The sequence below is a fragment of the Leptidea sinapis genome, chromosome 35, assembly GCF_905404315.1.
Source record: "Leptidea sinapis chromosome 35, ilLepSina1.1, whole genome shotgun sequence".
In the NCBI taxonomy this organism is placed as follows: domain Eukaryota; kingdom Metazoa; phylum Arthropoda; class Insecta; order Lepidoptera; family Pieridae; genus Leptidea; species Leptidea sinapis.
The window spans coordinates 3,049,839-3,071,723 of NC_066299.1; the positions used below are offsets into that span (position 1 = coordinate 3,049,839).

The following is a 21,885-nucleotide window of genomic DNA, read 5'->3' on the forward strand; positions in this document are numbered from 1 at the left end:
CATAGGAGTCACAAGAGCGTTGCCGGCCTTTAAGGAAGGTGTACGCGCTTTTTTTGAAGGTACCCATGTCGTATTGTCCCGGAAACACCGCACAAGGAAGCTCATTCCATAGCTTTGTAGTACGAGAATGAAAGCTCCTTGAAAACCGCACTGTAGAGGACCGCCACACGTCCAGATGGTGGGGATGAAATCCTAACTTGTGGCGTGTCGTGCGAAGGTGGAATTCGGCGGCAGGAATCAGGCTCTTCGGAACACTACCCGTGATAAATGCGGTAGAAGACACACAATGAAGCGACGTCTCTACGCAACGCCAAGAGATCCAGCCGTTCATAGAGCACTGAGTCCCCGACAATTCGAGCTGCTCTACGTTGCACGCGGTCAAATGGATCGAGCAGATACTGGGGTGCGCCAGACCAGAGATGACAGCAATACTCCATGTGTGGCCGGACCTGCGCTTGTAGAGCGCTAGAATGTGGGCCGGCTTGAAGTATTGCCGTGCTCTATTGATGACGCCCAGCTTCTTCGAAGCCAATTTGGCTTTGCCCTCCAGATGGCCACGGAATTGGCAATCGCTCGAGATTTCGAGACCCAGTAATCCGATACTAGGCGCGGCTTTAAGAGAAGTGTTCTCGAAGAGCGGTGATACGACAAATGGGTTTTTTTTTAGTGGTAAACGCGCAAACTTGAGTCTTCTGGGGGTTAAATTGGACAAGGTTCAATTTACCCCATTCCGCGACCTTCTCGAGAGAGGACTTGATAGAAGACACAAGTTTCTCCCGGCACTGGTCGACGATTTCCCGAGAGAGACCTGCATGGCCCGTGTATACGGCATCACCAGTGCTGTCGTCCGCATAGCAATGTATGTTGGAGGTGTCCAACATATCATTGATATGCAGAAGAAACAGCGTAGGAGATAGCACACAGCCTTGGGGCACTCCAGCATTCACGGGCTTCGGTTTCGAGCAATATCCGTCGACAACGACCTGTATGCTACGCCCAGTGAGGAAGCTGTAGGTCCACTTGCACAAGCTCTCGGGAAGCCCAAATGATGGAAGTTTTGAAAGGAGCGCCTTGTGCCATACACGATCAAAGGCCTTCGCTATATCCAGGCTAACTGCCAGGCCTTCCCCCTTGCTTTCAATAGCCGCCGCCCATCTATGTGTTGGTATACCAGAAGATCACCTGCCGAACGTCCATGGCGAAAGCCGTACTGTCGGTCGTTGATCAACTGGTGACCCTCTAGGTATACTAAAAGCTGGTGGCTAATTATGTTCTCCATGATTTTAGAGAGCAGGGAGGTGATAGCAATAGGCCTGTAGTTCGCCGGATCCGAACTGTCTCCTTTTTTGCTTGTGGTAACTTAATTATATTGTTAAAAATATACAATTAAAATCAAATAAAAATGTTGCTTTCTTTTTATATTATGGAAAAGGAGGACAAACGAGCGTACTGGTGTAAAGTGATCACCGCCGCCCACCTTCTATTGCAACACCAGAGGATTCACAGGAGCGATATCGGCCTTTAAGGAAGGTTTTTTGTCGAAAAATCATATTAATTGGAATCCATTTTTGGTTGTTTATATATAGTAACTTAACTATCTTGTTACAAATATGCAAGGCGGCTGGTTGCAGAGGTTTCTTCTAGAGGGATTTTAGTAAATATTGACACACTTCTACATAATTTATCTTGCCCCAAAAAGCATTCCTATTTCCTGTACATCGACAAGACAACGATATATTTAATACGATATACATACTTAAATGTACATTTTAATACCTGTATAAACATCCAAAGCTTGGAAGTAAATACCCATATTCATTTTTTTATGAAAGCGGACGACAAACAAGCAAACGGGTCACTTAAGTAAGTGATCACCTCAGCCCATAGTCTCTTGTAACACCAGAGGAATCACAAGAGCGTTGCCGACTTTATGAAGCGTCTAATAAACGTACATCATCATTATCATCAGCCGGATGAAGTCCACTGCTGGACAAAGGCCTCTCCCAAAGATTTCCACGACGATTGGTCCTGCGCTGCCCTCGTCCAACGTATTTCGGCGATCTTGACCAGATCGTCGGTCCATGTTGTGGGGGGCCGATTAACACTACGTCTTTCGGTATGTGGTCAACATTCGAGCACTTTACTGCCCCAACGGTCATCTGTCCGTCGAACTATGTGCCCTGCCCACTGCCACTTCAGTGTCGCAATCATTTGGGCTTTTACTTTGCTCCTCTTAAGGATCTCCTCATTTCTGATTCGATCTCGCAGGTAAACTCCGAGCATATGTATTAAAAAATGAACAAAACATTGGTACGTTCTGGGCCAGGATCGAACCGGGGACTCCGAGGTGAGAGTCAACGGTTCAACCTATTGAGACACCGAGGCTTTAAAAATCAAATAAGTAATAATAGCACCTACCGGGATTCGAACCACTAGCTCAGTAAGCTGGGACACTGACCACTGAGGTATATGTTTCTTCGAACAAATATTACATAAAATCAAATCCAAAATATTTTATTTCAAAGGTAAATTACGTTACACTTATAAAATTTTATAAACAAAATTTTATGAACGATGCCGGTATCGAACCCACGACCTCCGGCGATCCGTGACCGTAGAGCACCGGGCTCTAACCAGTTGAGCTAACCGTTCGAGAGTTGAACAAAGCAAACAGAATTTTATAACGAGGCGGTACTCGAACGGTTAGCTCAATTGGTTAGAGCACCGGCACGGAACGTCGGAGGTCGTGGGTTCGAATCCCGTTCATAAAATTTTGTTTTTCAAATTTTATTTGTGTATTAATCCTAGAAGTGAGGGTTATCGCTTTAAAAACATAACATATTGTTCACATTACACTTAAAACATGTCTTTTTATCATACAGGTCATTTGGAAGTCAGATTTCCTTAGAGAAGAACGAACGAGAAACTCTGAGATTCCTCTTTTAAAAATAGAATGGCATTACAAGTTTTTCTTTTTAATTTTACAAATCATTTCAATTACAATATATGCAAAGTGAAAATCAAATCAGTTTCCCTATCAATGTTAAATTAAATGAATAAAAACTTGATATCTTCTTTAATTATGATATATTAGGTAACTTAAATTATTATTTGGCGTTTAGTTAAACCTAAGCAACATTAATTTCCCAACCCTTGGCAATCAGATTACGCGGAGATGAGAATTTATAATTTTGAACGTTAATGAATTTAGCTGCCTGTACTAGGTATATCATTCAAAAGATTTTGCCTGCACAAACTATTATTTCTTTTTCCCGACTACATTTGCCAGTGGGAGGCTCCTTTGCAAAGGAAGCCGGCCAGATTATGGGTACCACAACGGCGCCTATATCTGCCGTGAAGCAGTAATGTGTAAAGATTACCGTGTTACGGTCTGAGGGGCGCCGTAGATAGTAGAAGTACTGGGCAAATGAGACTTAACATCTTATGTCTCAAGGTGACGAGCGCAAATGTAGTGCCGCTCAGTATTATTGGGCTTTTCAAGAATCCTGAGCGGCACTGCATTGTAATGAGCAGCGCGTATCCATTACCATCAGCAGAATGTCATGCTCGCCTCGACCCTTATTTTCATAAAAAAGCGTATAACTTTTTAGTAAGTTTGTTTGTAAGGCCGTTTAAAGTTTTTAATTTTGAATAACTTCACTTGGGTTTATTAATAATACAATCACAGTCTATGGACACCAAAGAGGATGTTAATACTACATAATAAGAGAAACGTGCAGCCATTTGACATAAGTTTGAAATAGTAGTAATTACAGTATCGCGATTGGCCACGAAGTATAATCCGGCTAAGTTTGAACGTAGCGAACAGTTGCTTAAAACGTAGTTGATTTTAGCTATCTCCTTTTTTACAAGATTATATCCGTCATCTGTCAATCTATCAATGACTGCACGCTTCACGCAATCGAGTGAATCGCTTTTTTCTTAGAGATTTGCGCTAGGCGGATTGACACATCCTAACGAGTCCTAGTAACACCGCGTCCAGAATTGATCTATTGTGTTCGCCACTCATACTTATAGCTCGTCGGCCAAGGATGGTGTTACGCTTATGCATTAGTTGGGCCGTAATTGCAGAGGACATGAAGAGGCGTTTCATCGGCCTCAAGGTAAAATCTGCAAGTTCTTTCGTATTTTATTCACACTGAGGTGCTTTTTAGGCAACAGTGCCCGGTTAGCATCCTGGTGAGTATGCATAGGTTTTCCTGATCAATAATAGGGCTTCATTCGCGTTTCTGTTATTGAATGCCTTTATAAGTGCTTTGAAATGGTCTAAAACTGTTGATTTGCTCCAGTGTTTAGGTTCCTCCAGTCAAATATATATGAAACAGCTATAAGATCATGATTGCGTTAAATATAGTATAAAATAGTACAATCAGAGTACGATATATAAATAAAAATAACAATTGCAGAGTCGTTTAATGTAGGCGATTATTTTATTGAAATATTTTAAGATTTACGAGATTATAATATCTAATTTGATGAAATGAGCGCAACGAACACAGACACATTTGCTTACTCAAAGAAAACGGAGCTTTGAAGAGATTTAAATAATAGTATCAAGTGAAGGCTGTTTCGCGTAAATCAAGCTTTGAGTCTAATCTAATTGGATATATCGCTTGGAGGGCAGTTAAAGTTGATTGAAGGCTCTATGTGTTCGTAGCGACTCTGCTACGGCTAATCACTAGTTACTGACGTTTGCGTGCAAAATGTGATTAAATCTGCGACTTAAGGTAAAACCGTAGATAATTTATACCTCTAGATAGACAGCTGTGAAAACGTCGAAAAAATAGAGGTGAACTGTTAAGCTCTCTTTACAGCAACGGACGCACATTAATACAAAGTGGCATACGTATTGCAAGTGTAAGACGTAGCTTGCTATAAGCCTGGCCTGTTTTCATGCGTTACCTAAAACTACGCGCGTATTTCAAGAAATTTCACTTAGTTTTAAGTCATCACCGCCGCCCACATTCTCTTGCAACACCAGAGAAATCACAAGAGCGTTGCCGGCATTTAAGGAAGGTGTACGCGCTTCTTTTGAAGATACCAATGTCGTATCGTCCCGGAAACACCGCACAAGGAAGCTCATTCCACAGCTTTGTAGTACTACTAGTGTCACTAGTTTTATATTAAATTGGCGATAAAACAACATTTACTTACACAAATTGGTTTGCATGTGCCTGCTTCCAATTGTCGGCTTAGTACTTTTTCCCCCATGCATATTAAATTCCACCACAGTAATTATGGATTAAACTCGCCCCTGCAGCTAATATTACAATTATATAATAATACTAGCTGACCCGGCAAACGTTGTTTTGCCATATAAAGTATAATTCACGCGATAGTTTTATAAGTAATAAAATATTGCCTATATTATAGCCTGTACATCATTTTATTCTATTGTCAATAGTTTTTGCAGCGCACGCAAAAATAGGTTTTCGATTTTACACCTTGTGTTACAAAATAGCAATTTTATTACGGATCCCTAATTTTGAAAAAAAAACATAGTCTATAGCCTTCCTCGATAAATGGACTACCCAACACTGAAAGAATCATTCAAATCGGACCAGTAGTACCAGAGATTAGCGCGTTCAAACAAACAAACAAACAAACAAACACTGCAGCTTTATAATATTAGTATAGATAATATTTTTAATGTAGATGAAAACAAAATTTACACTGCTTTCGAAAAATTGTAGATTTCAGATTTTACAATATCACTATATATAGTATTTAGTACAGTAATGTTGTGGTTACCTATAATTTAAGTAAATTTAAAAAATCTTTATATATATACATAATGAAAATAAACTTTGTTTGAGGCTCTTTCACGTCTAAACCACTGATCGTATCGACATGAAACTACCACCATTCGATGGGAACTTATCCTAGATGGTTTATGCCTACTTATTTTTTGAATTCCTACGTTCCTTCATTAATTTATTTCCTTTTTAAATTCGCCCAGCGAAGCGGGCGGGAACGAGTAGTTTTATTACATTTGTTAGTGCATCAGTTAATAAATTGTATTTAGTTGGTAAGCCTTTGTAAATAAATAAATACTTTAATAGTAGTTTTTAAGAATCCTGAGCGGCACTGCATTGTAATGGGCAGGGAGTATCAATTACCAACAGCTGAACGTTCTGCTCATCTCGTCCCTAATTTTCACAAAATAAAATTCATCTAGTGTGTGTTTACTGGTTTTTTTCCACTTAACTTATTTTATTAATATTTACCTTGAAACAAGAAAAATAATTGATTTAAAGGTATTTTTATACTATCACGGCTCACATAATATTATTTACTAATTAGAATAAATAAACGTTCCTCCAAAATTAATAAGAAAAAATGCCCATTCGTTGTTTGTAGTACCACAATCTAGGACTAATCTGGGTCAAAACGCAACTATTTCTAGGCTTTGCAAGTCATATAAGTCACTGGCCAAATTCCGCTTGCTCAATATAAAAAGATAATGCTAAATTTACACGTGTGACTTAGAAACATTGTTTTCATATTTTCATTTTTATTTTAAATTATATATTACAATATTTTTAGATTTTAGTTCATAAATTGTTAAAATTACTGTCCTATAAACGTAGTAAAAATTATGAATGCTGTGGTAGCTTATAAGTGAATTAACTCTTATCCATATTATTATTATTATATTATAAGTTTAAGTAGGTATGTAAAGAGTGTAATTTATTAGTTGCCCAAATATATAAATAAATATTTTCTCAATAAGTGAATATTGTAATATTCTTCTTAGAAATAAAGTTCTTAAATCGTAAATCGTACTTGTGTGGAAGCCTATAGAGTAAATTCTTGTAGTCATATTACTTGGCATTCGCTTACTTCACTCAAAGACAAATATTTGTACGTAGAGATCGAATGTCTGTTAGGGTTGAGCTTTAAGTCAATGAATAGCTGGCACTCAAGGGACGTTGAGGACGAAACGATTTTCATTATGAAGTTACTTTATGCGTTTATCTGGAGAGGTTGATGTATTTTATTCATTCACTTTACGAAAAATGATGGTTTAGAAAATGTGTTATAAAATTATTGAGACTCTTGAGGCCTTTTAAGGGTTATGTGCCTTTTTTATAACAATAATCTGTTACCACTACATCTTAGAAGAGACTCGAATGATATTAGGTTTTTTGTAAAAATTGCCCAAAGTGCGGTGGATTGTCCTGAACTCCTCGGCGTGATTGCGTTACGAACTCCAATTCGAACACTAAGAAAGCATGATCTACTTTACGTACCTACCAGTCATTCTCAATATAGAATAAACAGTTACATACTGCGCGTCACCAAACTGTTCAATATGTATAATTGTGATAGCCGATTTGATATTTTTAGTGGTAGTATAAAAAGCATAAAAAGTGCGTTCGCAAATGATTTTACGAAATCAAAAAATGTATCATAAGTGTATCTTTATATCTGTATATGTATAAGTGTTTCTATTCTAAATCTATATTTATGGTTAGACTAAGCAAATTTATTTCTATATGTGGAAGATTGTAATTGGCATTAAGAATTATGTTTACTTGACCGATTTGTAAATGTTGCTGTAAGCTCCCCAAATAAAATAAAATAAGGGACGAGACGTTCAGGACGTTCAGCTGATGGTAATTGATACGCTCTGTCTATTACAATGCAGTGCCGCTCAGGATTCTTGAAAAACCCAATAATTCTGAGCAGTAGTAATACCTTGAGACATAAGATGTTAAGTTTGATTTACCCAGTAATTTCACTAGCTACGGCGCCCATCAGACCAAAACACAATAATACTTTCACATAACTGCTTCACCGCAGAAAAAGGCGCCATTGTGGTACCCATAATCTACCCGGTATTAGTAAAAGTAAGTAAATAAGTATAGGGAAATGTCTGAAAACTATACAATTGTAATGAAATCATAAAAAAAGAGTCTTTATGCAAGGATTTCTATAGGCTGTCTAAATTTAAATAAAGTTACAACTACACTAGGAAATATACGCATAATCTGTAATTACTTATTTTTGAATTTAAATATAAACTGTAGAAATGGCGTAGTGAAATTATCTATGTGTAAATAATATAATTATGACTACATAAACTTAAAACTATCATTACGTGGCAGCATTTCGGCGTTAGCTAGGCTAATCCGTTGACCGAAATAGCTGCCAGCGCTTGGGTTTCCAGTAGCCTTATTGAGGCGCGAAGATAGTATTTTGAACATTCTCCGCGCCTCTGGGCCCCACGAGCAAAGTGTCTCGACACCAAATAGCACAATCATATATGACTCACTAAGACATTTAGTTTTAATTTTATGTTGTCATACTATTGTAAATATAGATGATTCCTGATTCCTGCCGCCGAATTCCACCTTCGCACGACACGCCACGAGTTAGGAGATCATCCACACCACCTGGATGTGTGGCGGTCCTCCACAGTGCTGTTTTCAAGGAGCTTTCTTCCTTGTACTACAATGCTGTGGAATGAGCTTCCTTGTGCGGTGTTTCCGGGACGATACGACGATAGGGTACCTTCAAAAAAAGCGCGTAAACTTTACTTAAAGGCTGGCAACGCTCTTGTGATTCCTCTGGTGTTGCAAGAGAATGTGGGCGGCTGTGATCACTTAACACCAGGTGACCCGTACGCTCGTTTGCCCTCCTATTCCATAAAAAAAATGTTATAAGATTTGTATTGTTTGAATAATAAATCTTAACCCATGTGTCTTTATCAGCAGTAAACAAGATTAATATTATTTATGTCCGTAAACTAACCATAGAGTTCATCAGCGATCTTATTTTGGGTAAGAAAGTTTCACCAAGTACCCAGACACAACATTAACTTATCGCTTAACATGTAACCTACGCAGAGATTGGATTGCGTCCAACAAAACTTACATGAAAGTAAATTATTGCAAAACAAATTAGATCGGGGGCTAGATACAGATTTTGTTTATTTATATAAATTAATTAAGATACTTCAGTAACGACCGTTCCTAATATTCAGTCTATCTCCCGTTGTGGCCTACTTGAGATAAAAATTGTAACTATCGTTAACTTTTCGGTCCCAATAAACTTATCGACGGTAATTCACCTTATCCGTACACGCTGTCTGTCAATGGGAGGACGCATAGCTTACCAGCGATAGAAGTTTGTATGGAAATTGCAATTCAAGCGTCCCAATATAAGGCGACAAGAATGACTGATCGGGTATATTGGGACAGCTTCCGATTATTGACAGCTCACTGACAGTAGGAGGTAGTAATTTATCTCTATCTGTAGATAGTATATTGGGAACGGCTGTAAGAGAGTTTGGAAAGGGTAAAACCTTAGATAATTTATACGTCTAGAGATAGACTGTGACAGTTGTGAACATATCGAAAAAAATAGCGGCAAACTGTTAGCGACTATTTTCAGCAACGCACTCCTACTAAAAGATACCCAGTATCAGCTCGATCCATTTGATCGTGTGCAACGCAGAGCAGCTCGAATTGTCGGGGACCCAGTGCCCTGTGAACGGCTGTATCACTTGGCGTTGCGTAGAGACGTCGCTTCATTGTGTGTCTTCTACCGCATTTATCACGGGGAGTGTTCCGAAGTACTGTTTAACCTGATTCCTGCTGCCAAATTCCACCTTCGCACGACACGCCCCAAATTAGGATGTCATCCCCACTATCAGGGTGTGTGGCGGTCCTCCACAGTGCGGTTTTCAAGGAACTTTCTTCCTCGTACTACAAAGCTGTGGAATGAGCTTCCTTGTGCGGTGTTTCCGGGACGATACGACATGGGTACCTTCAAAAAAAGCGCGTACACCTTCCTTAAAGGCCGGCAACGCTCTTGTGATTCCTCTGGTGTTGCAAGAGAATGTATGTAGTAATAGCCGAATTCGGTCCGAGATTTCTAGATCTGTATTTCCACGGGTACGGATCGGACTCTCTAACTGGCCAATTATTATATTGGTCCGAGCTTTTGTGGATTTGACAAATAATGTCTTAGATGTAGTAAACTTGACTAGAAGTAATGAACTTGAACAAAATAGTACCTAAGTAATAAATAAGAAATATAAGTGTAAGTTAATCACCGATTCAGAAAAGTTCCCAGAAAAAGTGAACAGAACACAAAAATAATAATTTTACTAATTGTTTGGCATAATTTGCTGAAAAACCTTGTAATTAAGAATAAGAAAGTATATTGCGTTTGTAACTTAACCTTAACATAGGTCAAAACAGATAATGAGGTGTATAATCGAACAAATAAACGAAACATAATTATAGTTTTGCTGGCCGGGATAAAACGACATAATTGTACTTAAAATACCACACATAACGTAATTGTTAACTTAAATGCTGGAGACTGATCGATTTCGTTCTTTTTCGTGGCATAACTGTCAAACCATGATAATAATTATGACGTTACTGTAATTTTATAGTGTTGGGGTGTGTCAATAGATGGCGCTGCTTGGCATCGGATCGCTGCGGGCCATTCATTGGTTACTGAAATGTTTTTACGATTTGTACAAAGAACAATTATCACGTTCTCCTGATCTTTCTTCTTCTTGCAATATAATAATAGTTCACTCTATTTGGCAGAAGGCGAATACGAGACAAGCGTAAGATCTCCTAATTGAATGTGGGTTAATAAAACCAGCTTTAACGTTTACACTGCGAATAAAACATACAGTTTTAACCATGAATAACCAGTAAAATTTAATTAAAACCGGATGCATGTCTTGTTTAAGTATGAGTTTTTCAGTTAGGTAGTCTTATAAGTACAGTGTAGAAGTACAACCACATACGTGTGTGTTACGTTAAGCAGACTTGGTCGCTTACTATGGCTCTGATAAGAAAGCTCATCGTCGCTCAGAGGGCTATGGAGAGAGATATGCTCGGAGCTTCTCTGCGAGATTGAATCAGAAATGAGGAGATCCGTAGTAGAAACAAAGTCACAGACATAGACCAAATGTTTGCGAAACTGAAGTGACAGTGGGCAGGGCACATAGTTCGATGGACAGATGGCCGGTGGGGCAGAAAATTCCTCGAATGTCGATCACGAACCGGAAGACGCAGTGTTGGTAGGCCCCTCACAAGATGGACCGACGATCTGGTCAAGATCGTCGGAATACGTTGCACGAGGGCAGCGCAGGACTGATCATCGTGGAGATCTATGAGTGAGGCCTTTGTCTAGCAGTGGACGTCTTCCATATGATGATGATGATGATATTATCGTCATTGGCTGACGTTACCACTTAATATCAGGGGCATCTTTTGTGCATGTTCCTATAAATAAAAATATGTATAGCTACCTGCTTGCATCTGAACCTCCGGGCCAAATCGTCTTACAGCTTCGACAGCTATCACGGCAGCAGCTTGATGCAAGCCGTGAGCTAGAAGCTGAGCTATCGTCGCTGCAATAGCTACTCCCCAGCCCCATCCTCCCTCCGGGTAATAGTGCCTGGTGAGGGTCAACAGCTGCCTTGGGTCTAGCTTCGCCTGTCGCGCTGGTGGTCCACTCGCTTCCAACACCAGGGGCAGTGACCTGGTTCGCAGTAGCGGCGCACCGCCCGACGACCAAGACTCTTCCATCAAAACAAGCGCGCATCCTGCGCCTGTGACGTCATCACCGCCACAAAGTCACACTCATGTTTGTAGTCACAAATTGCTAACGAGATGTTCTACGCGATATGCCAAGATCACCATTCAACTTACAATACAAGTATACCGAACTGTCAAATGACGTAGATCTAGATTTATTTTCCACATCTAGCACCAAATTAAAAATAACCTTAACTAATAAGTTCTTCTAGTTTGTATTATAATTGTAGTTAAGATAGTTTTAAAGCGTATAATTAAATTATATCAATAATTCTACGAAAATTTGTAAACTTTTAAGTAGCCTTCATTAGTTTGAATTGTTTTATAAATTATAATTGTAAGCTATAAGTCTCCAAAATAATAATAAATAAAAAATAAAATAAGTATTATACACTTATGGAGTTCTTTTAACTGTTTTTTTTTGTGTTTTGAACTAGAGAACAAACAAGTCCTATAATCAAAAAAAAAAAAAAGAAAAGCAAAATTGTTGGTTTTATTTAATTCCGTGCATTTTCATATTTATTCACCTTTTAAACCTTCCCTGGACTTCCACAAATAATTCAAGACCAAAATTAGCCAAATCGGTCCAGCCGTTCTCGAGTTTTAGCGAGACTAACGAACAGCAGACTGTTTAACCTGATTCCTGCCGCCGAATTCCACCTTCGCACGACACGCCACAAGTTATCATGAAGGATATCATCCTCACCATCTGGATGTGTGGCGGTCCTCCACAGTGCGGTTTTCAAGGAGCTTTCTTCCATGTACTACAAAGCTGTGGAATCAGCTTCCTTGTGCGGTGTTTCCGGGACGATACGATATGGCTACCTTCAAAAAAAGCGCGTACACCTTCCTTAAAGGCCGGCAACCTTCCTCTGGGCGGCGGTGATCACTTAACAGCAGGTGAACAACAACCCGTACGCTCGTTTGTCCTCCTATTCCATAAAAAAAACAGCAATTCATTTATATATATAGATGTGACATACTGTGTTTTATGTTCTATCTGGGTTACCAAATAATATATGAAACATGAAATATTGAAGTTTCTTTAATCTAGTTGAAGTGAAAGCGTAACTCTCTGTCCGCCCACGATTACAGTAAATACAGAATTTCGATTGGCAATCGAGAAAATTATAAAAATAAGAGAGTTGAGACCAACTCTCAATCGAAAATGATGTGATATATGTTCGAGTCTAAATGTAATAGCGTCTAGAGATACGAATGCGATATGTATATTTTTATGTAATATTTTTTTAAATATAAAATTGAGTATATTATATTTATTATGGTTCTTCTATTTGTTTTTTTGCCATATAAAAGTACCCGCGCCCGCTTATTGTATCATTGTCATATTAAGTTTTTAAATATCTCTCCTCCCTCAGAGTTCTTATTTTGGGTCTAGATCAATTTGTATGTGTTTAAACATATTTTTTTAAATATATTAAATCATATGTGCAGTCTCCGATTTTGATTTCTGATATTGCATGCAGCCTCTCTAAGAAGAAGAAGATAAACAATACCAATTCAGAACTTTATATATTCTGGTCAGATTCAAAGAAAGTGTTGTTGAACACTTAGCTGGTACTCAATCTGCATTAGTCAAATAAGTAGTTTTTCTTTTTATTTTCGTTTCTATTCTATCAATAAATAAGTTAGATTAATAATTTGTACTTTCATTTCTTATTTTGTTTTAATGTAGCAATTGTATTAGATCTATTTTTCAGAAGTTATTTGGGAGTATTTTTGGTAATTTTGATGTTCACCATAATTGATATATATATTTATAAGATACATAATAGCTTTAAGGGTAAATGTATACACTTCTATCATAAAGTCCCAGCCACTGTTCAGGCATTATCTATAAATAAATTCAAATGTTTTATGAAAAAAATGGCTCTGTCGTAAATCCTATTACTCCACTGCTGAATATCTAAATGATCGGACAGCCTGGGACTAGATTGTGATTATTTTATAGCGATAGAAATATTGTATATTTTTATTGAAAAGAGCGCAAAAAAAGAATGCTGGGAGAGTTTCTTGCGCCGCTTCTTCTCTCTCAGAGCGTCATTTGTTTCCGAAGCGGTAGTTGTATCTAGTAGTTATTAGAAATGACATCAAAAAGAATTCTAAAGGAATAAATTTTGAGAAAATAAATGCCTTTTATGCCTTTTATTGTCCTAAACTTTAGAACTATTAATTGTAAGATTAAGAAAATTTTATTGTATATAATGTGGTGTGCTTTAATAAATAAATAAATATAAGCGATTTACTCGATTGTATGAAAAGTGCAGTCATTGATAGAATGACAGATGACGGCTATAATCTCGTTAAAAACGGAGATTGCCGAAATCCACTAACTTTCAAGCAACTGTTCGCTTTCAAACTTGGGCTAGGGTTACTATGAATGCGAGTTCTGACGAAAATTTGTTCTGACGAGTTCTGACGGATTCGTCAGAAGAAACAAACGCCTGGTATCCAATGACAGTGTTTACACTGGCAACGACGAACGCGTCAGAACATGCACGACGTCGTCAGAACCACTCGAGCGTTCAAACGAGTTTGATTATTTCGCACGACCTGCGTCTGCGAATTTCGAGTGATTTGGTTTCCACCATGGATAACGATAAATTGATCAGTCTCGTGTACGAGAACAGGTGTTTGTTGGATATGAGAGACAAAAATTATAACAACAGATATATTTCTCGGCAAAAGTGGGAGAAAGTTGCTACAGAACTCAAGAATCCTGAGCGGCACTGCATTGTAATGGGCATGTATCAATTACCATCAGCTCAACGTCCTGCTCGTCTCGTCCCTTATTTTCATTAAATAAACAATATTCATTATAATATGAATCAGTACTCCCCAAGTCAAGCGAAAGTAAAAAAGTTTTACTTTAAAAATCTTGAGATTATGGATTTGTTATGAAACAATATAAGCTCTTTAGTTCAAAAATTGGAGATGAAATTTTAAACAGTTATTAGTCATTTATAAACAGATTTTAATTAGATACCTTAAAATTGAAAAATAAAAGTTATTAAAAAATATATATTAGAAGTAATAGAATTACTCTCTGTCCACCCACTGTCAATGTAAATACATCATTTCGATTAGCTATAGAGAAAATTACAGAAATAAAGAGTCTCAATCGAAAACTATGTGACAGCTTCGAGTCTTATTGTAATAGTGTCTCGTGTCTTAAAGATATAGAATAGTGAAGTAACCCCGTCTAGTCACACAAATAAATATCTCACACTGAGAACTTTGCTCAGACCTTACTTACGTAAAACATTGAGTGTAAGCTTAGCATCAGGGGCGTGTACACCATATAAAAGGCAGTGACGGATTAACGGCCGTTTCCAATATTCAGTCTATCTCTTATTTGAGATAAAAATCGTAACTATCGTTGACTTTTCTGTTCCAATAAACTTATCGACGGTAACTCACCTTATCTGTACACGCTGTCTGTCAATGCGAGAACGTATAGCTTACCAGCTATAGAAGTTTGTATGGAAATTGCAATTCACGCGTCCCAATATAAGGCGATAAGAACGGGTATATTGGGACAGCTTCAGATTATTGACAGGTAATTACTGACAGTACAAGGTAGTAACTTATCTCTATCTGTAGATAGTATATTGGGAACGGCCGTTAGACTACTTGATGCCCTAAGCAATCCATGCCTGTGGGCCCCCCTATCCGTATGTCAACTAGAATCGGTCTTTAAACCTTTATCGCCTATAACATCAGTTTTTTTTTAAATAAGGTGATGAGTTGTAACGCACTTTAGAAGTGGAGTAGGTGCGACAACAATAAAAACCAAAGCATAATTTATTTATTTATTGAAATGCGCGTTGCGGCTTTTCCGAGCATTGAATTCACGAAAGATAGTATTAACGTCTAACGTTTTTAACATATCGGACTCCATGTCGACTTAGAACGCGCGAATTTTCAAATTAGTCCTAGAACCTTTTTTTGGTGTGGTTATTGGTGACGTGAGAGTGAGACGTGAAAGCTGTTTAGATAAAACGAGAAAGCAAAAGTATTAATTCGGTTGAGCAAATGGTCCGGACACTATATGACAATCATTTCCATTGTTAGACCTCAAAACCAAGCGCTATCGGACAAAAGCGCAACCTTGATGGAAAAAGCCAATGCACGCCCCTGCTTAACATAACCTTTGATTTTGATTTTATACTCATTTGACTGCTGAAATTAGTTCAGTAAACCCAATATGCACAAGTCAAGGTCGCGTATTATCATACTCAGCAAAGTTTAAGCACGTTCAATAGATCTCACTGTCGCCCTTATGCAGGAGTTAACTGGTGGCATGTGAGCGACAACGAAGGATCGTCCATTCTTGTACAGCACTGTTGTTGTAGGTACAAACTTGGTTCTGTTCTCACTCAAAACTTATATTTATATAGATATTTCTTGCTTTTATTTTTGGACAAATGTCTAATTTGGATTATCTACTTATCAAAACTAATATTATAAAGAGGAAACATTTGTGTTTTTGTATGTATGTGTGTAATGATTTCACAAAAAAAACTACTGGATTGATTTAAAAAATTCTGTCACCATTAGAGAGCTGCGTCTTCACTGAGTGACATAGGCTGTATTACATTTTCAAAACGAATTTGGATCTCTAATAAAAATGCAATAATGTAAAACTAGGTGTGAAAGAATTACTCAAAAAAAAACTTTCATCGCGTGCGCTGCGGAAATTATTGTAGACCAAATAAAATGCTCTACAGTATTATAGAACGCATCAATATCTTAATAAAAGTCCGCGAGACCATATGACCAACTACTGTAGTTATGCCACTGTAAATACTTTTTTAGATTTTATAAGTTGATAAAAGTGCCGACAATAATCATAACATATTATTCATACCTATACCATTCTATATTAATCCTTATCCTGTATGGCATATTATTAAAGACCATTTCAATACCTACATAATACTTTTTTAAGTTATTAAAATCGGACATTTCATTTAAAAGATATGACGAATTTAAAAATGTCAATATAAAGAAAATAATGCAATAAAACTTTTATTTTAACAAAAATAAATCGGTAATCGGTAAAAACGCGAGTGAAACCGCGACGCATCGCTAGTACTGTATAAAATGTAATGCTACTTAGGTATTGAAGCATACATATCATAATATACCCTTAAACGAGCAATTCTTGTATTCGAGCAATTCTTCTGAATCTCGGAAACGGCTCCAACGATTTTAATGAAATTTAGTATACTGGTAGCTTCGGGGCGCGAAATCGAAACTCAACAACTATATACAAGACTCTAGCTCAGATCCGGAAAGCAGAAGACCCCGGTTCGAATCCAGATGTCCCCTATTAGTTTTTTTTGTTCAAGTTTTGTATATTCTTAAAAATTCGAGAAAGGCTCGGTCGTCCAGATATTTATAATTTTATAAATTACCTGTTTCTTACCTATAAGTATACATAAATTAGGTATTTGTAAATTAAAAAAACGTGTTACTACTGTTATGACTAATTGTATTTCTAAGTTTTAATGTACACTGGAAACACACAACTATAAAATTATAATAATAAAGAAATTTCAAATCAAATCAAATCAAAACCTCTGTTTTAGACTCTGTGTCGCTCTTTCCCTTTTAAATTAAAGCGAATTTTCACAAGTAAATTTTGAAAACAAAATTTTATGAACGATGCAGGACGTGAACCCACGACCTCTCACGTTCCGTGCGAGTGCTCTTACAACTGAGCTAACCGTTGGAGTGACGAATCGTCACTTAATCTTGTATGCTTTGTTCAACTCTCAGGTTGTGGCTTCACCTACAGGATCTACTTTACAGTTGATAACCTGCTCAACCCCAATATTTGCATATTAGGAAATTGACTTGAGATGTCGCTCTTGTAAATCTAAACAATTTTAATGTTACATACTCGTATTGACATAACATTGTTTCTATGCAATTTCTTGACGAAGAACAAACGACGAATTTTCTCCACGAAACTATTACTATATTCGAGCAATTGTGTTGCTTTACGACACACACATTTCGAGTGGAAGACAGTTAAGTAGAATTATTGTATATTAAAGTATGGAATGAAAACCGTAATCGCAAATTATGAAGCTATTTTCAGATAATGTCCACGAGTTATTATTGTATTTGTGGAAATATACTAAGTAAATAAGTTTTGTAGTAATAATGTTGGGTGATGTAAAACTTGAAAACAGTTTTAAATAGGTATTTAAAATAATATATTAAAATTATGACGAGCATGTTGAAAAACAGAAAAATTCAAAAGATTAGAAGTGTAAGCATTAGGAAAAGGACAAAATTACTGATAGATGCTCTTGAGTACGCTGTAACACAAAAGTGGCATAAAAAGGCATAAAAGGCATTTATTTTCTCAAAATTGATTCCTTTACAATTATTTTTGATGTCATTTCTAATATACTAGATACTACTACCGCTTTGGAAACAAATGGCGCTCTGAGAGAGAAGAAGCGGTGCAAGAAACTCTCCCAGCATTGTTCTTTTGCGCTCTTTTCAATAAAAATATACAATATTGTACAGTCATTTCTATCGCTATAAAATAATCACAATCTAGTCCCAGGCTGTCCGATCATTTAGATATTCAGCTGTGGAGTAATAGGATTTACGACAGATCCATTTTTTATAAAACATTTAAATTTATTTATAGATAATGCCTGAACAGTGGCTGGGATTTTATTATATACATTTATTATAGTGTATACATTTACCCTTAAAGCTATTATGTATCTTATGAAGCTTACTACAATTAGTTGCAAGCAATCTCTTATTTCTAGTGTTATAATATTGAAAATCACTATTACTAAGAGCAATGGCGCTGGGCAGGTCATGTAGCGAGATTCATGGACAAAAGATGGACAGTAGAAATGGCAATTTGGGAAGGACCATATGGCAAAAGAAAAAGAGGCCGCCCAAGAAACAGATGGGTAGATGATATAATAAAAATGGTAGAAAAAGTATGGAGAGGAAAAGCACAGAATACATGGAGTAAGCTGGATGATGCCTATATCCAGAGAGGGGTTCCAATAACATAATTTTTATATTATACGCGTAGTCTTAAGATTATATTATGTATTCGAAGATTTTTGGAATCAATTAAAGGCCTATTATTATTATTATTATATATTAAAAATAGAATTTGACGATTGCATAAAATAACTTTATTCGTCGAATTTTTAAATTTGCGTATTCAAATAACCTTTACCGCTGGAAACGCCACTTTTAGTAAATAAAACTACATTTTTCAGAGACATTATTTCTGACCTGAAGGCCACATAAGATGCCCAAAAAAATGCACAAATGCTTTCAATATGTTTTTAGTGTAAAAACTAGGTGAAATACTTTGATTCAATTAAACAAAACTTTGATAAAACAAATATATATATTTATAAAAATAAGGGACGAGACGAGCAGGACGTTCAGCTGATGGTAATTGATACGCCCTACCCATTGCAATGCAGTGCTGCTCAGGATTCTTGAAAAACCCAAAAATTCTGAGCGGCACTACAATTGCGCTCGTCACCTTAAGACATAAGATGTTAAGTCACATGTGCCCAGTAATTTCACTAGCTACGGCGCCCTTCAGACCAAAACACAGTAATGTTGTGAGTTGTGGTACCCATAATCCATCCAGAATCCTGTGCAAAGGAGCCTCCCACTGGTAGATAGATATATATTCTTAATGCAGAAGTATATTACCTCCACATATTATATATAGGTGATATCTGAAAGTCTTAATACGTCGGTGAATAATATTGCAATACTATCTCTACGACTTAAATGGCGCGGAAACTATGAAAATCTATGACCATAGAGTTTGATAAAACTGGATTTATTACTAAGACTTATTAATGAGTTTGATGTATTTTTTCTTCTTATGAGTTGTCAAGTATTCGTTTTGGAAATTATAATATATAACTGAGAAAGAAACGGCTGAACCGGTTTTAACTCTCTCTCCTACATTGCTCAAATTTAATATTTTTTTTATAAATAAAAAAATTCAATAAATGGTCGGATTGCCACAAAACATTATAAATAAAAAGATTGTAAACAATTTGTTTATTCTTTTGCTTATTTTTTCCTTTTTATTATTTCCTTTGTATTTTGTTAACCGACTTCAAGAAGGAGGAGTTACTCAATTCGATTGGTATATATTTTCGTATGTATGTACACAGATTACGGTGAGATTTATGTATTCGATTTACGTGATTATTCTTTAGTTTGATCCGTACTAGTTTGGCCCAGTAGTTTTCAATTTATGACCATTTTTGTTTACGATATAACTTTAGTTTGTGTATGGTTTTATTAAGAGTTTTCATTTAGGTTGATATTATTATTAACTCGTGGCCCGATAAGCGGGCCTTAGCTACAAACAAACCTATAAACTTCTTAATATTTCTCTATCTCACAAGAACGTTTCAAACAGCATTTTTTCGGAGTCGATTCCCTTTTTCCATTCCCGTTTCTAGGGATCTATATTGTTTAAGGCGCGTGGCACTATTATAAATTTCTATGTTATTTGTTTCGTATAAAAGAAAACCTATAAGAAAACTAGCTGACCCAGCAAACGTTGTATTGCCGATATTAAAATCGCGACACAAAAGTAACTGTTGATCGTAGATGGGTGAAAATTTGACGTTGAATGTATTTTTTAATGCTGACTCATAATCAAACAAATTTAAAACAAAAATGTCAAAAAAAATTCGTGTGGATCACCCTTAACATTTAGGGGGATGAAAAATAGATGTTGTCCGATTCTCAGACCTACCCAATATGCACTCAAAATTTCCAAGCCAAGCCGTTTCGGAGGAGTTCAATGTTGAACATGACACGAGAATTTTATATATTAGATATTACAGCGAACGTATGCGAATAACTCAATGAATTAATTTATTTGTTATTCATTTTCCTGAACGTTCAGTCGTACAATGTTTGCGGTTCTAATATTTGCGAGGACCTATTTCTCCGCTCTGTGTGTCTTAAATGCTTAACGTTTTTATGGATTAGTGTATTTGCTTGAGAATTCTTTACCGTCCCTAATTTATCGCTACACATTACTGGGGGCATTAAGATGTGAGTTTCAGAATCTAGGGCTTGTTATTTGCTAACGATGTATTTTTGGGACCCATTACTATCGCTTGACATCTTTTGATGACAGGTTTCTATTACCGCTCTTTGTAAATGTGATTTTTTTAAATCTCATGTGTAAATAGTATTGTGTGTATTATGTGATCCTAGATCACCTACAGGTCTTTTATAAGATGAAATAAACACTTATTGTCGAAAACATAGTTAAAATAACTAATACTAATTCTAATAGGCTTTATAAGATACATAATAGCTTTAAGGGTAAATGTATACACTTTAATAATAAAGTCCCAGCCACTGTTCTGGCTTTATCTATAAATAAATTAAAATGTTTCATTAAAAATGGCTTTGTCATAAATACTACTCCACAGCTGAATATCTAAGTGATCCGACAGCCTGGGACTAGATTATGGTTATTTTATAGCAATAGCAGTGACAGTACAATATTGTATATTTCATTAAAAAGAGCGCACCGCTTTTTCTCTCTCACAGAGCCATTTGTTTCCGAAGCGGCAGTAGTATTTAGTATAGTATTAGAAATTACATCAAAAATAATTCTAAAGGAATCAATTTTGTGAAAATAAATGCCTTTGTATAAAAGGCTTTATTTTCTCAAAAAAAAAATTTAAAAGGTATAACTTTTAAAATTTTTGTTAAATATAAAAACAAAAACAAAACAAAAGATTCATTTTGTATGAAAATGCCTATATATTGTTGAAAATTTGAGGATTTATCTCGGTTCCTCATAGTAGATTTTTTTTAATAATGAAAACAAACTTCAAGACGACTCGTCGATGTTCGTTTTTTTGACATTCATAAGTGTCATTTCCGTGACGTACGTGAATAAACTGATTTTGATTTGATTGGTTTTGATTTGATGTCCAGAAGTAAAAACACCATTCAATCAAATTAACTGAGCTTACGTAAAAGTTTCTGCAAGTTGTTATAATAAGAAAATATGTCGCATAAGTACAAAATATGCAGAATCTGTCCTTATACAGTAACCCAGTATTTTTTCATTTCTTGTTACCGAGTGACCAAATTATTACTTTCAAAGTTTTATGTTTTATTATGTATAACTTGTATTATCATGAATCCTTTATTGATAATTTAATTAAACTGATACAGAACTGGTTCAATATTTATAAATGACTAAAAT

The 21,885-nt window shown here is 36.4% G+C and overlaps 1 protein-coding gene across 6 annotated transcripts in view; it reads right to left on the reverse strand.

Moving 5' to 3' along the window:
- LOC126975294 (monocarboxylate transporter 10-like) overlaps nt 1–21,885 on the reverse strand; it is a 291,514-nt gene that overhangs the window by 67,311 nt on the left and 202,318 nt on the right. The window contains exon 4 of one of the 6 annotated variants that reach the window (XM_050823101.1): nt 11,306–11,608. The exons of 1 other annotated variant lie outside the window; for it this stretch is intronic. In XM_050823101.1, coding sequence (XP_050679058.1) covers nt 11,306–11,608 — 303 coding nt within the window. Of the gene's footprint in view, nt 1–11,305; nt 11,763–21,885 lie in introns of all 6 variants that reach the window. 4 more of the 6 variants (XM_050823105.1, XM_050823103.1, XM_050823106.1 and 1 more) reach the window with 4 other exon arrangements.